This window comes from Myotis nattereri (assembly GCF_964212035.1).
Source record: "Myotis nattereri genome assembly, chromosome: 7".
NCBI classification, from domain to species: domain Eukaryota; kingdom Metazoa; phylum Chordata; class Mammalia; order Chiroptera; family Vespertilionidae; genus Myotis; species Myotis nattereri.
The window spans coordinates 11,350,325-11,366,959 of record NC_138082.1 but is presented as its reverse complement, the minus strand read 5'-3'; the positions used below and the strand labels follow the sequence as shown (position 1 = coordinate 11,366,959).

At 38.2% G+C, this 16,635-nt stretch overlaps 1 protein-coding gene and 1 pseudogene across 2 annotated transcripts in view; both read left to right on the top strand.

The window, feature by feature from the left end:
• RAPH1 (Ras association (RalGDS/AF-6) and pleckstrin homology domains 1) overlaps positions 1-16,635 on the top strand; it is a 68,161-nt gene that overhangs the window by 29,793 nt on the left and 21,733 nt on the right. The window contains exons 5-6 of the mRNA XM_081096174.1: positions 8,755-8,835; positions 11,542-11,616. Of these exons, the coding sequence (XP_080952300.1) occupies positions 8,755-8,835; positions 11,542-11,616 (156 nt within the window). The remainder of the gene's footprint in view (positions 1-8,754; positions 8,836-11,541; positions 11,617-16,635) is intronic.
• LOC308522681 (heterogeneous nuclear ribonucleoprotein H2-like) lies at positions 4,772-7,113 on the top strand (annotated as a pseudogene). The gene has a single exon. The product of its transcript is annotated as a heterogeneous nuclear ribonucleoprotein H2-like (transcript).

The window sequence follows — 16,635 nt, the reverse complement described above, 5'->3', positions numbered from 1 at the left end:
ATGGAAGATGATCTTGGGTTTTCCTTCCCTTGAATTCATTTACTAGAAACTTAATAAATCTAGAATGTTTTCAAGCAATATTGTTTGTTATAAATTGACCCCTGATTGGTGAGTGCATATGAATCAGGAAGATGGTGAGTGAACTTTAGAAGCTGATGAAAAGTCACAGACCTTGGCTTCCTGGTGTGCAGTGTGTAACTCTTGTAAGTTAGCATGAACACATTTTTTGAGGGGCCATGGAACCTACAATCATCATTTGTTATTAGGGGCCCAGTACACAAATTTGTGCACCTTGAAAGGAACTGTGGGCTGCGAGGCTATGGTGGGCACAGGGGTGGGTCTCAGCCCATCCTCGGCTCCCCCGCCCAGCCCCTCCGGCCTTAGCCCCCAGTCCCCTCTCTGCCAGCAGCCCCGCTCCCACCGCCGCTGCTCCCATGCAATGATGGCACCAGCCCCACTTGCACCCACTGACAGCGCAGAGTGGTTGGGGCCAGCGCTAGCATCGGTGCGAGCCGGTGCCGTCAGCAGGTGCGAGTGGCAGCTGCTTCCCTGATTGCCCCTCAGGAGCAGGGGGAGATGGAGAAGCCCTCAGGGGCGATCAGGGCCAGCCGCCGCCACTTGCACCCACTGACGGCACTGAGCAATCGGGATCAGCAGTGGGTGCGAGCAGTGGCTCTGGTGCCAGCAGCAGGTGCGAGCACCAGGCGGGACTGCGGCATGTGGAAGCAAAGAATTTTCAGTAACCACCAGAGGTGAGCCCTGCCTTCGTCTGGCGCCCCCGCTCACCTGCTCCACCATCCTGCTACAGCTGATGCCTGCCATGTTCTGCACTCTGCGGCCTTCTGCATGTTCCGCACATGCCCGCTGGCGGTCAGCGCACGTCATAGCCGCCGGTTGTTCAGTCGTTCCGTCGTTCAGTCCATTTGCATATTAGGGTTTTATATATATAGATAAAACCTCAGAAGTTTGGTCAGGAGATTGGGAGTTCAATCGTTCACTGTGATGTGCGCTGACCACCAAGGGGTGGCGCAGAACAAAGGAGGCCTTAGCCAGCAGCTGGCAGCCGGGGAAGGGAGGCCCAGCCAGCAGCCAGAATGCCCCGATCAGCCCTGATTACCGGCCAGGCCTAGAGACCCTATCTGTGCACGTATTTTGTGCACTGGACCTCTAGTATATAGATAATGTACTACTGGCTCCTGTGGAGCAGGAATTTTTTCTAGCCAGGTGATTTCTGTACTTATCCCACATGATCTCTTTCTCTTAACAATGGTTGGTCCAAAAAAGACCACTGGTGGGCTGTATAGATATCTTCTGAAGATAGGTACGTCTCATGCTAATGCACTGTCTTTGTCTTCCTATAGAACTAAGTAAGCCTGGTGCCAAGCTCTTCATTAGATTCCACATATGAGTGAGATCAGCAGTGAATATCAATCTGAACCAGAGATTGCTGCTGGTTGGTGAATAAAGGAGGGAATCTGAGAATTAACTGCATTCTTAAATGCTTTTAATCAGTCCTCCTGCCTTTAGTTTCACCTTCACTTCTCTGCTTCTGGAGAATTTTAAGATTACATAATGTAAATTGGGGTGCTCCTCTGCTTTTCTCCAGCACTGGCTTAGCATTCAGCTTTCCTTAGGCCTGCTGAGTTGGTTACCACTCTGCCATATGCTTTCTAGCTTGCAAAATTTTGTCTTTTTTCTCTTTCTTTACTTTTGTTGGAATACTGTGCTTCCAGGCACTTCAGATATGTTATCTCATTTAAGCCTTCCAATATCCCTTTGGTAGGGGCATTATTCTAAAGAAGAGATTAATTAACTGAGAAATCTGTATTTGAATTGCAAAACTAAACTTTTGCCTTTCAATTTTTATCAATATCTTAAAAATAAAGTGAAGCTGATTATTAAAAATGGTTATTTCCAGAATGTTAAAGAATGTTTTAGCATAAAAATATTTTCCATGGATAAATGTAAAAATGAATTCTAGAATAATTTCAATCAGTGTTTTTTTATTTTTTAAATTTATCTTTATTGTTGAAAGTATTACAGATGTCCCCTTTTTCCCCCCCCACCCCCACCCCCCGTTAACCCCACCATTCTGCTCCCTCCTTGTCCCCAGGCCTTCACCACAATATTGTCTGTGTCCATGGGTTATGCATATAAATTCTTTGGTTAATCTTTTCCCACACCCACCCCTCTGAAATATGTCAGTCTGTTGCATGCTTCAATGTCTCGGGATCTATTTTGTTTGCCAGTTTATTTTATTAATTTGATTCCACATATGAGTGAGATCATGTATTACTTGTCTTTCTCTGACTGAGTTATTTCACTTAGCATGATACTCTCCAGGTCCTTCCATGCTAGCTCAAAGGGTAGGAGATCCTTGTTTTCCTCAAATGTATAGGCATTATTATTAAATGAAATCTCTCATGGATACAGTGTTATAACTAGTATAATATTCAGCATAGTATATCATAGCTTCAGTGCAATTCCTCCACTTCTTTTACTTGTCAGAACTATTTCAAGAATTAATGTGTGCAGAAATTTTGAGGTATTAGAAAGAAAACAGCAATTGTATTTATTGTAGCATCGGGGAAAACCTAAAGGCATTGAAGTCCACTGAATTATATTCTTAGCGAACAACCTTTTGGTCTGGAGTATTAACTGGGTAGGAGGGAAGCACAAGGCTTTCTGAAATTTTGAGGCCTGCATATATAAAAGATTGGGGTTGTTAATTGATTTCTCAATTGTTGCCGCTACATTTCTCTTAAAAGCCTGATGGCTATGTTTCTACATCTCTCAGAAATTCATTCACATGTACCAGCGTGGTGTTTAATTTCAGATTTTGCTGACCTAGCCTAGTGAGGTTAATAGGAAAGAATAGGTATCAAGTGGAAGAAGAGCTTAGATTTGGCAAAAACCAGGGGAATTGTCTAGGTCTCACTCACAAACATTTTTCAAACACATGAATTATCCCAATCAACTCTGGCATAAATGCTCTGATTCTTTTTGTGTGTATTACTTAGAAATCTGTGCAATTTTCCTCCTTTGAGGAGGTAAAATCGTATCTTTATTTGGTTTTAGGCCACTTTGTTTTTTTAAGTTGTGTTGTGGAGGGCTAGTAAAGGACCCTTTTTGAACAAAAATAGAAATATATCCATCTGTTTTTTAAATTAAGAACAACTATAAAATACAAAAAGTTTTAAAAGCATTCAAATATTTACTGGTTAATTAATGGCCAAGAAAAGAAGAGGAATAAATAGAGGAGTGGGGGGAAAGAAACAGTAGCAGCTACTATAGTGAGTGCTTATTCTCTGTGGTGAGCATTGTGCCATATCTTAACACTGAATCTGCCTGGTGCCTTGTGGAATGGGTACCACTGCCTCTGTTTTACAATGGATGGGACTAAGGCAGAGAGTGACTGAATATCTTTCCCAAGGATTTGAACCCAGACATTCTGGTTGTAGAGCTCATACTGCAATGCTTTGCTGCTTCATTACAGAGTTGAAGGAGAATCAAGACAAGGCTAGACTGACTGGCCAGGGCTCTCAGCTCCAGGCCTTACAGACAGGACTTGCATGGGCGGGAGAAAAAAGGCGATAAGATTTATGCAGTAACATCCCCATCTTGTGGTGGTGGTTAGTATATTCCTGAATACAGTTAAAATTTAACAACTATAAATTAATCTCTAATCTAAATGAATTGAGGTTTAAGTAAAATTCAGATGAGGGCTGAATTCTAATTCTAATAGAATTCTATTTCTAGCAACCTTTGGAGATAAATGCTATTATACCCCCATTTTACACATGAGGAAACAGGTTAAGTAATAAGAGTGACATTGCCAGTAAATAGCTGACCTGGGGCTAGAACTCAAGCCTCCAGCCCCAGGGTCCACATTCTTAAGCATTGTGCTATGCTTTAAAAAATATTTGTGAAAAGCACATACATATGTCAATAAAAGGAATGTAAATATGCTCTATTGAAACACTAATGTGTGGTCACAAACCTCTATTCTTTCTTCCAGTTATAATCTAAGGTGTTAGCTATCAAAAGGAAGTGTCTTGTTTTGTAACTACAGTAGGTCCTCCGGTTATCCTACAGGCGCTACATAACGAGATTTTCGCCATAAGTCGGAACCCACCTACATAAGCACCTACGTTACTCACAGGGAACACATACACAGCAATAATGAAGTGAAATAGTAGAAGAAATTTAAAAGAAAGATAACAATTCCTGACCTTTATTTGTGGTAAATAAATAATAAACATAAAGCACATATATACATACGTTGAAATGATGGAACTTTTCTTTTTATATAAATAAATGGGAGATGGTGACGTAACCACGAAACAACGTAAGTCGAGTCCAACGTAACCTGAGGACTGTATGACTTTGGTACAAGGCCATGTCTTGATTTATGTTTTGGCGTCTATGTTCAGATCAATGCTTTTCTATATACTAATACAAACCCCCTGCCCAAGATTCTGGATCATAAATGCTACTACATTCTAACATGTTATAGATCAGTTCAAAAAAGTAGTGATCCACAACTTACTTTGCAGATCTTTGTGGAGAATTTTTAAGAGATTGATGAAGAATTTGATAGTTTTATAACAAATGGAAGTTACGAGATTGGGAATGTTGAGAGCAAAATTTATGTGAGGAATCAATCCTCAAATTTCATTTTTTATTATGTGTTTTGAGCCCAGCTTTTAGATTTAAAGTAATGATGAAGAGTAAGTAAAAATTGGATTGGGGGAGATAATTTTTTGTAGGAAAGTAAATACTTTGTGGAAATGGACCCTAATTAACATGAAATAGTTTATGTCATTACATAATCCCTTTTCAGCTTTGTTAATGTAACAACATGTAATCTTTGTTTGTATGTCCTGTTTTCTATTCTTTTTTTGTCACTTTGCATACATATATTCACTTTTGATAAGGACTTGTTGAATTTCAATGACTATAATGTGCCATCATATTGTTTAACATGGTGCATAGGCAATCATCTCTTTTTGAATACTTTAGATTTAGATTTTAAACTAAAGTAACCAATAACCATTTCAAAATATGGCGTGAGCTTGTGTGAGAGTCTAGAGAGTGTAGATTTTTTAAAACTTTTTATTTTGAAATAATGTCAAACTTACAAAAATGTGAAAGGATTAATACAAAGAACTCGGGAAACTCATTGCTCAGATTCACCCATTTTTAACATTGTGCCATATTTACTTTGTTGGGTTTTTTATGTACACTTTTTTTCTGAACTATTTGCGAGTTCATTGCATTTATCATGCCCCTTTAGCCCTTAATGTCAGTCTTTGTTTCCTAAGAATGAGGATATTGGCAGTATAGATTTGATAGGCCTCCCGTTGACGCAGTGATTGACAACGTGCTATAGAATATGTTTAATAAGAAAATGTAGAGGGAGGAAAGCAAAAAGAATCTTGATCTGGCCAAGCATGTGGCATGAAGACCAAAAAGAAATAGTTATTCATATATTCCATTAATGAGCACGTAGGCACTGCACTGGGCTGTAAGAGATAAAACTGTAAACTTGGCTATAACCGTTTGAGGGCAGGAGGAACATCGTCCGGCATTGTTAGAGCTCCACTGAAGTTGCATTGATCTGAGCTTGCCACCAAGAGCCTAACAGTCACCATGATGCTGAGCATGGAAGGCAGGGAGGGTTTCGTGGTGAAGGTCAGGGGCCTACCCTGGTCCTGCTCTACTGATGAAGTGATGCGCTTCTTCTCTGATCGCAAAATCCAAAATGGCACATCAGGTATTCGTTTCATCTACACCAGAGAAGGCAGACCAAGTGGTGAAGCATTTGTCAAACTTGAATCTGAATATGAAGTGAAATTGGCTTTGAAGAAGGACAGAGAAACCATGGGACACAGATATGTTGAAGTATTCAAGTCCAACAGTGTTGAAATGGACTGGATGTTGAAGCATACAGGTCTGAATGGTCCTGATACTGCCAATGATGGCTTCGTCCTCCTTAGAGGACTCCCATTTGGCTGTAGCAAGGAGGAGATTGTTCAGTTTTTTTCCGGGTTGGAAATTGTGCCAAATGGGATGACACTGCCTGTGGACTTTCAAGGGCGGAGCACAGGGGAGGCCTTTGTGCAGTTTGCTTCACAGGAGATAGCTGAAAAGGCCTTAAGGAAGCACAAGGAAAGAACAGGGCACAGGTACATTGAAATCTTTAAGAGTAGCCGAGCTGAAGTCCGAACCCATTACGACCCCCCTCGAAAGCTCATGGCTATGCAGCGACCCAGTCCCTATGATAGGCCAAGGACTGGCAGAGGTTCTAATAGCATTGGCAGCGGGGCTGGGTTTGAAAGGATGAGGCGGGGTGCCTATGGTGGAGGGTATGGAGGCTATGATGATTATGGTGGCTATAATGATGGGTATGGCTTTGGTCTGATAGATTTGGAAGAGACCTCAATTACTGTTTTTCAGGAATGTCTGATCATAGATACGGAGATGGTGGGTCCAGTTTCCAGAGCACCACAGGGCACTTGTGTACACATGAGGGGATTACCTTACAGAGCCACTGAGAATGATATTTACAATTTTTTTCCACCTCTTAACCCCATGAGAGGACACAATGAAATTGGACCCAATGGCAGAGTTACTGGGGAGGCAGATGTTGAATTTGCTACTCATGAAGATGCTGTGGCAGCTGTGGCAAAAGACAAGGCTAATATGCAACACAGATATGTGGAGCTCTTCTTGAATTCTACTGCAGGAACAAGTGGGGGCGCTTATGATCACAGCTATGTAGAACTCTTTTTGAATTCTACAGCAGGGGCAAGTAGCGGTGCTTATGGTAGCCAAATGATGGGAGGGATGGGCTTATCCAACCAGTCTAGTTATGGGGGTCCTGCTAGCCAGCAGCTGAGTGGTGGTTATGGAGGTGGCTATGGTGGTCAGAGCAGTATGAGTGGATATGACCAAGTTCTGCAGGAAAATTCAAGTGACTGTCAGTCAAACCTTGCATAGGTAGAGAAGGAGCATTAAACAGCTACTACAGAATGAAAGCTGTGCATTTATGGGAGTTGAATAGAATGGGAGGGCTGTCTAGCATATCCGATATGGTAAATGGGAAATAGATTCTGATTACTCTAGGTCAACTTTTCTTTCTCTTTCTCTCTTTTTTTTTTTTTTTAAGAAAACAAAGGTTACGTTTAATACTTTTGCATTACAGGCTTGTGATTTATGCTTACTGTAAAATGGGAGTCAGAATTGTTTTCAAGCTCAGTAATTTTGAACACTGAAATATTCAGTATTGACCATACTGTTAAAACAATTTTCATCTTTCCTCAAGTTAGTTTATGTTGTAGGAGTGTACCTAAGCAGTAAGCATATTTAGGTTAAAGCAATTCTCTTATGTTAAATGTTGCTCTTATACCACAAGACATTGAAAACTTTGGATGTATGTTGAGAAATATGCTTTTCTGTAAAACTCAAATATAGGAGCTCTGCGTCTATAATTCAAAGTGAAAACATTTGGCATGTTTATTACTTCTAGCTTTTTGGTTTACTATCCTATAAGGCACGTGAGTGTACACTTATTTTTATTAAGATCTGGGACAATTTTGAGATGTAATACCAATTGATACTTTAGGAGTTGGGTCATGTCATTTGTATAAAATTCTGAAGCTTTGATTTAAATCTTTCCTTGTATTGTGATTTCCATTAGACATATTGTACTAAGTGAAACTTGTTAAATAAATCTTCCTTTTAAAAACTGCAAGAAAAGCAAACACAAAAAAATTGTGAACTTAATACACAATGTCTTTTTGAGATTATAATGTATTATGTGAGGAGATGGGTGTCAATACAGACAACCAAACAAGCAGTTTCAGTCAATGTGGTGAATACTGTGATAGGAAAGACAGTATTCCATCTTGGTTAAAAGGTCATTGATGACTTTGAAAATGAATTATAGACTGCATTACAACACACGGGATAAAGACTTTGGAAAAGAAAGATGTATGCTAGATGGTAGGGGATTGAAGGATAAGTGGAGGAGATACACTATAGCTGAGTTCAGGAAATTTGGCAGTGAAAAGGAAAATAGAGTTTAAGAGGAGGAGGGAACCCAGAAGACTTGATTATTTTTTGTCCTTCCTGCCACCAATAAGCTGGACTAGTTGAGTATTAGAGGCTGAGCTATTAGAGAGGGGGGACATGAGTGGGATCTAGAACATGCTTAGCTTTGGAGAGGGGAAAGCATATTCATATAGAATTGGAGAGAATGAGAATATGGGTGTAGCTATAGGATACATTGTAGTGGTGAAGATAGATGGATGTGGTAGATGGATGTGATTTGCTTAGTTATGGAGGGAATTGAGGTCATGTGAAGAGATGGAAGGGTAAAATTAGAAGCTTGAAGAACTTTGTAACTATTTAGAACAAGCTTTGAGTGAGGAGGAAAGACAGAATGCTGACAAACAGCAGTCAAGGCCCAATTGAGGTCAGAGCATGAATTGGTAATGGACACAGTGTTTCTCCATAATTCTCCCTTAGAGCTCTACTTTCCAGAAGTAGAGTGAGGTTATCCTTAAATTATCAAAGGTTAGGATCATCTGGTTCTTACCTTTTTTTATTTTTGCATGATATAATGAAAGATGCATGCAACTTTTCATTGGCATTTTATTTCAGTGATCTTTTCTCTTCCTGCATGATAATGAGAACTGCCCTTTTCCACCTCCTTTACCTATCATTTTCTTCCTTCCTGCATTTTCACAGCATGCTATTTCTCTGAGATGTCCCAGCAAGCCGGCCAAGCGTCATATTGACTTCACAGAAGAACAGGCTGAGCTGACACCTGTAAGTTCTATAAACATGTCCATGGAACTAGTTAAATATCAATGAAGAGGAATGTATTCTTCAGAACTTTTGATGATGAAACCTTATCATATACCTCAATTTTTCAATTAAAAATTAAACCAAGGTTAAAAATAAATGAGCAAAAGCAAATGAGCAACTCTACAATATGGCACCATTGAATATTAATACTTGTGGTAAGGTTATATAGGTTGTAGCATGTCTAACAGAGAAATTTTGTGTTGAAACCCCCAGCTGCCTCCTATCCTCCAGGACTCTAAGCTTTTTAAGAAATACTTTGCTGAACTCCTAATATTGGGTTAGGTAGTCCACCTAATACTTGGCTCCCATACCCCTCACAACCCCTGTTGTAACTGTCAGTTCTCTCCCTATTTGACTCTAAACTGTGAGAGTAAGAAATGCCTGTCTTGGTCGCCTTTGCATCTTCAGTGCCTGGCATGGTTGCAGGCTCAAAGTTGAAACCTAAAAATAATTGAATAAATGAAAGAGGGGAAGATGGAAGAGAGTAAGAAAATGGGCTAATAATAATAAATCAGTGAAATGGATTAAGATAAGACTAAGCCATTGACTTTGTGTTGTTAGTGATAAATGAAGGAAAATATAAAAAGGCCCCATTTAAATGAGCTCTGTACATTTTTGTTACCAGTAACATGTACCAAGACTAAAGGCCGATTTAATGACATGCCCAAAGCAGTGTCTTTTACTTTTCTCACTCCTCCAATTGCACACCACTCTTCTCATCCATCTTGCATCTTTCTCCAGTAACCAGTTCTCCTGCCACCCCGCACCTCCTTTCTGAGGAATGCTAGAGTGATGTAGGGACTGGCACCAGTAGGAGAAGGTAGATAAGTAAGGCATTTATTGAAGGGAGAAATTTGCTGCTTCTGATTTCTAGATTTTGGGGGTGGGGGGGTCTGCAACAAATACTTGAAGCTTAGACAGAGGGAGCATGGAGATCTGGCCTCCCTCCCTGCTAGTGATTAAGCAGTGAATAGCTGTCTTTGATCATGTCCACCTAGTGCTTGTGGTCTCATTTTTAGATGTAACATATTTTGAAGTAACCAGCTATAATGACTATACCTTTTATTTTAAGATATTTAAACCTTGAAAATTTTTTAAATGGATAACTCTTAGAGCCTTTAAATAGTTAGATATTCTTACTGATCAGAATAAGATGGGTTATTTTTTAGTGATTTGAAGTCTTGAAATAATTTGAATTTAAGGACTGATTGAGTACATCGTGTAAGATTTTTTTAAAGTTTAAACCTTACTTATATGTAGAATCTAATGAACAAAAGAAACTGACAAACAGAATAGGTCCAGAGGCATGGATACATGGAACAGAATGACAGATCTCAGAGGAGAAGGGGGTTAGGGGAACAGGAAGAGATTAACTAATGAACATATACCCGGTATGCATAGCCCATGGACACAGACAATAGTGTGGGGAAGACCTGGAGTGGGACAGGGGCTGGGTGGAGGTGGGGGAAATGGAGGACATCTGTAATACTGTCAACTATTAAATAGCTTAAAAAAATACAGGCAGTGAAATACCATATAGCAAACCTAACTCAAGTGTAGATATGACTCAATATTAAGTTAATATTATATTCTGTTATCTGGAAGTAGTGTGTTTTATTATCTGTAACAAAAGAACTTTATGAGAGTAGATGCTGCTCTAGTATTTGTTTACGTAAATGAAAAGAATTTGTTTCAAGAATAACTTGATATACAGTTAGGTTTATAAAATATAAATTATAGAATATTTTCTATAACTCCACTTAACCGTGCCATGTATTGTTTTAAATGGTTGTTAGTAACTACATAGCATTAAAACTAATTCGGAATTATTTAGAGACGGAAGTCTGAATTACATATATATCAAAACAACTATAATTTATACTACATGAGTTTAAATACAGTTGCTTAAACTTGTAACAAGTTACTAAAACGTTATTAAGGGGAAAAAGGCTGTTAGGGCTATGTTATTCACAACCATTTTAATGAAAATATCTTAATTCCTTGAATTAATTTAACCATTTTAAGGCAACAGCACTTCTTAATATTTTACTTACATCATTCAATTGCTTTGCAAGTCCTTTACTGTGCAACACATTGTTAGTATCCTAATACAATGAATTAATAAAATTTTACTGAAAATAGGTGATTATTATTAGGCAAAATATTTATGGACATTTTTCCTCTTGGTGTGACTATCACTGAATTGTCAGAAATACTTGCAGAAGTTTTGGAAATGATGTAGTTTTATTCTCTTTTCATAAGATTATATTATTTAATGTGGGCTTTACAAGAGGAAGGAATATGTTTGTCATTAACCTTCAACACCTGTTTATTTGTGCTATACGCACAGCACTCAAAAACACTGTCCTGGAAAAAAAACTGGCTGTGGTCTGTGCAGTGTGTGACCCATTTCCCAGAGTGAGGATCATCAGGAGTCGGCTAGACATGCCTGCTGGCATGGGTGGTATCTGTGCTCCCACCCACCCCCCCTTTTCTTTTTTTCCTCCCCTTTTAGAAAAAATTTCTTTTAGACACATTTTAGTGAGTTCAGGGGAAAGATATGAGGCTAATAATAGAGAATCATTCTTTGTCTACTTTATATTTTAAACACATAAAACCTCCACTGACTTCTGTCGCCTTTTTTTTGTTTTTCTCTTTCTGTACAAGCACTCCTATTTGGACAGGGAAACCTCCCTTCTTCTGAGAAACATTGCAGGAAAACCTTCTCATTTGCTGACCAAGGTGAAACCTCTTCTTTCCACCTGTATGTAAATATTTATTGCCTTATAGGTAGAATACAATTTCTGGGTTTGATTGCGCTCTCAGATTTCTCAGATTGTGCTTTCTTATTTCAGCACCTTTGTGCTGAACAGGAGTTTGTTTTTTTCTTACTGAAGGTAATTATTTACTGACTTTAATATGTTCTATTGAGAATAGAACATGTTTGCAGTAATTTACTAGTTTTTCACTGAAAATTTACTGTTGTAAATACCTAAAAGTCTTCACAAGTGTATTGCACTTTTTCTAGCTTAATATTGTAATTCACTTGAAAGTCTAAAAATGTTTAACTTTTACTACTAATGCTTATCTATGCTGTGAGGTTTTTTTCAGCCGACTTTGTTTTCTAATTCTTGTTTATATTATCAGCACCTCATTTAATTAAAACATTTGTTTATATAAACAGAATCTTACTTTACATTGGCTTCATCAAATTGGAAGAGAATGTTGAGTTTTAATTTCTCAGTTCTTCAATTTCAGAATAGTTTGAATTGGTCCAGCTAGATTTTCACTGGGTTGGTATTTTACATCAATTTTAAATCTTTTAGCCATTGTCATCATTAATTAAGGGAAACAGAATAAGGAAGCTGACTATAAATAGCTTTCTGCCTCTTTTTAAATCATGGTTTTATTTTATTATCTTATTTAAATAATGTAAAGTCAAGAATGTCAGACTTGGTTTTTGAAGAATATTCACAGTAATGATAGGTAATGTTTGTTAGTTATTATATCAGAGGGTATTTTTTATTTCATTTTTTTCTTAACCATATAAACTTGTGAAAGATGGTAAAGCTAAAATTAAAATCTCCATGAGAAGCAGCTCAAAGAGAAGATCCAAGAGTCAGCAGTAACCCTTTCTCTTGCCTGAGTTTCTCTCTCTGAAGTAGATCTAGGAATGGGTTAGAAGTAGCTTAAGTATCAGGGAATGTAGAAGTCAAAGCAGAGAATAGACGTGTACTTTCTAACCTTAGCAAAATTCTTTCCTTTTCCTCAGCTCTTCTCTGTTGACTGTCTCTACCTGGAATATTTACTCATAGCTTCAGCTAGCATCTCTGTTCTAGATCATATCTCTGAGAGCAACAAATTTTCAGATAGCCATCAGGCATTTCCTGTAAGATTACCAGTACCAATCCCAAAGGTCTTTAACTTCCTTGCCCTGGGGCCTCACAATTTCTATTCAGAATCCTGCCATTTTCCCAGTTGCCCAGGTTTGAACCCTCTACCATTTTGGTACCTTTCTTCTTTTTACTTACGACCTCAGCTCTAGTGAAGGACTTGCTATCTTGAGGATTTACTGAGTTCACCCTACCATTTAATTCCCATTGCCACCACCCTAAAACCAGCTCTTAATCTCTTACCAGAGCCACTACTACACTTGTCTCTTTATTCTTGCCTGTCCCTCCTCTTGTCCATTTTTTACACTGCTCACAGATTAAGTGCAACTTCTAACCATTTCCATGGCTTATTTACTCAACAAATATTTGTTGAGCCATGTGCTGTGCTAGCTGTAACATTGTATAAAATGGCCATATATCCCCCGCCTCCCTCAGGAGCTCACAGTCTTCTTATGAAGGTGGATTTAAAAAACATTAACAAGCAAGCATGTAGACAAATTCTAAATCATGTTTTAAGTGCTATGAAGGAAGTGCACTGCCTTTAGAGGGTGAAATCAGAAAAGGCCCTTCTGGTGGCATTTAATCTAAAGCTTGAAGGATGAAAAGCCATCTTGAGGGTCAAGGGAAGAGGTCCATGTAGACAGTCCCAGGGAGAACGGAGCTTGGCACGTTTGAGAAGCTGAAAGAAAAACTGGGCTGGAGCCACAATATTCAAAAAATAAATATATATATGAGTGTCTTTATTTGGATTTGGAGAGGTAGCCAGGGAGCAGATTATTCAAGCATGCTAAGGAGTTTAATTTTTTCCCCCCTAAAACTGTTGAAGAGAATAACTTCATTCATTCAACAAATATTTACTATGTGCCACACAGCATTTACAACCCAATATGCCAGTGAACAAAAACAGTTTCTATCATAGAATGAGTGGTTCTTTGCAGGTTTTGGATAAATGCAGTCAGTAACTTCTCATCTCCCTCTGCCCAAGTGATGGTGATGCCAACGGCAGCGTCAGAGCCATTCCCTCCTCAGATCACATCTCCTGTTACCCCAGTGGTGGTGTTACTGGTGTATATAGTCAATATCCTGCTTTCATACAGTAAGAAATTGGAGCAGGAATGTGATTCTGTAGCATAGAACCTAAATATTTAGGGTGGGGTAGTGAATGGAGTCAAGGCTGAAGTGGCAGAACTTCTAGATAATCTGAGCCACAGGGGCCTCTCAATGTCAGTGCCCTCTGTACCAGAGCACCTGGCTCTCGTGAAGCTAAAATGAGGTTATACCTCTTGGATAGCTGCTGTGTGGTCATCTGGTTCTCCCTACCCAGAGGACATGTGTCCAGGTTACTGACACACCTCTGACCTGCTGTCTTCCAAACTAGGACATTGTCACACCCAATGGTCAGTACATAGCAACACTGTGCTTAGGCCAGGGCAGCAAAAAGAATGGGTGGGTTTTGTTGTTGTTTTGTTTTCACCAATCCAGGCCAAGTGAAAATTTTTATTTTTGACAAGCAGTGTTTATTTCCTGCTATCCCAAAGTTTGTGTTATAATCCTTAGGACAAAAGGAACTGTCACATTGTAGTGTAAAGAGCAAGCAGTCACTTGGTAGCTGCCAGTATAATCTTAGAAAGATTAGTCTTTTGGGGCCTTAATTTAGTGTGTGACAAGTTTCAAGGTGTTCAGATAATGTTAGTTCTCTTCTCAGTGAGAGTCATATCAATTTCATGATTTCTTTCTTTGCTTTATTTTTTTAAATTGATTTTAGAGAGAAGGGGAGAGAGAGAGAGAGAGAGAGAAACATTGATTTGTTGTTCCACTTAATTATGCACTCATTGGTTGATTCCTGTTTATACCTTTACCAGTATCAAACCCACAAAACGGTGTATTGGGACACGCTCTAACCAACTGAGCTTACACAGTCAGGACAGTTGCATGATTTCTTTAAGAGAAGTAAACTAGTTACTATTTTGGCCCTAAACAGTTTTCTAGAATAGACCACTTCATGGGCATCAAACTCTTTACTACTACAAGTTTTCTTTTAATTCTTTTAATTTACATAGCTTGTTTATTGTTATAATCTGTGAAATAAACTAGATCCCAAAGAAACTGCTAACTTCTCTTTAGCTCCGTAATTTCAATAAGATTTGTTCTGAACCCACAAAGCCTTAATAATTTCTTAGTTGAAGGAATTCCCTAGCCGTCTGTTAGCAACTGTAACTCTATAAGTATTCTGTTTTTTACACTGAAGACAATGCTCTAACACTTTGTGGCCACAGCATTGGCTTTCATTTAATCGTAAGATCTTCACTGAGTTTTTGTCCTTGATGTAAATTTGAGGAGGCTTGGCATTTGATGATTATTGATAGCCACACAGGGGTTTTTCAGGTAGAAAATAGGTTGTCTCTTGCTTTTGTAAGAGGAGGGCTAGGAAAGAAAGTTCAGTTATTATATGTGTGAGGTATCTTTTACATATATTTAGGATAGTTATGGGACAAACAGGGTGAAGAAAGGGATAGGCCAAAGATAAGGGGCAGAAGACTTAAACCCGGAGTTTGTTGGCTTTAACAGAAAGGAGAGAACATGAGATGAATAAAGCTCTGTTCTTTAACTTGAGTTGCAGATAGTAAACATAGATTTGCATTACCTTTATAAATAAACTATTGGATATCTTCTAAGTATATAATCTAAGTACATTAGGAAAGATTTATTGATCTTTCCTATATTGCACAATACTCCATAAGCTTATAACAGTTTCTTTTGTGGTTAAAAGATATGATCATGGCTTAAATAAAGTAGGTGAAATCAAACTTTCTGAGGAAGAATAAAATACTATGAATTTTGCAGTTTGATATAAACATTTTATTTCCACTTTTGCTCCAAACTCTAGAACTTAGAGGTATCTTGATTGTTTCTTCAAAAAGCTCCTAGCAAGGACATTCTTGTTAATAAACTGGAGAAGAATGAACTTAAATTTCCCTAGGTTGAAATTAAGCTAGCTTTTAAATTTGAATTTGATAGTTTTAACACAGACCAAGATAGTTTTAACACAGACCAATTTATGTAAAGAGTAATATGTTAAGCAAATGGGAGAATAGCTAAATTTGGGTGTTCAAATAGCCTACCTTGCTGTTTTACCGAAAAATGGTTTCTTATTGATGGCTAGGAAATTTCATTGGTTTAATGTATGTTCATTGGTTGCATGTATCTTGTTTCTTTCTTTTTTTTTTTTTTTTAATGGATTATTGGAGTCTTTGTTTCTTTAAATCTTTCTTCCAGTGTATCAGCTCTTTTCCTGTTGGCCTGTGGAGCAGAAACTGATCTGGGAGTTTAAGCTAATCTTATAATTGAAATACTTTTGATGTCATTTCTTCAAAAAATAGCACTGATTGTGTTCTAGATAGTATACTAAAAGGGGAGTTGTGAAAATAAATTTTCATAATAAAATTTATAACCAATATCAGATGTAATATTTGAATTCTTACATTTCTTTTTTGAATAGACTTTATATTTTATAGTAAAATTTAGAGGGGAGGTAAAGAGATTTCTTACATACTACTTACCGCCACACATGCATAGTCTCCATTATCACCATCTCCCACCAGAATGGTACATTTGTTACAGTTGATGGACCTATATTAACACATCATTATCACTCAGAGTCCATAGTTTATATTAGGCTTCACTTTTGCTGGTGTACATTCTGTGAGTTTGGACAAGTGTATAATGACATATATCTACTATTAGAATAGTTTCACCCCCACAAAAATTCTGTGCTCCACCTGTTCACCCCTTCCTCTACCCAACCCCCAACAACACTAATCTTTTTACTGTTTTCATAGTTTTGCCTTTTCCAGAATGTCATATAGTT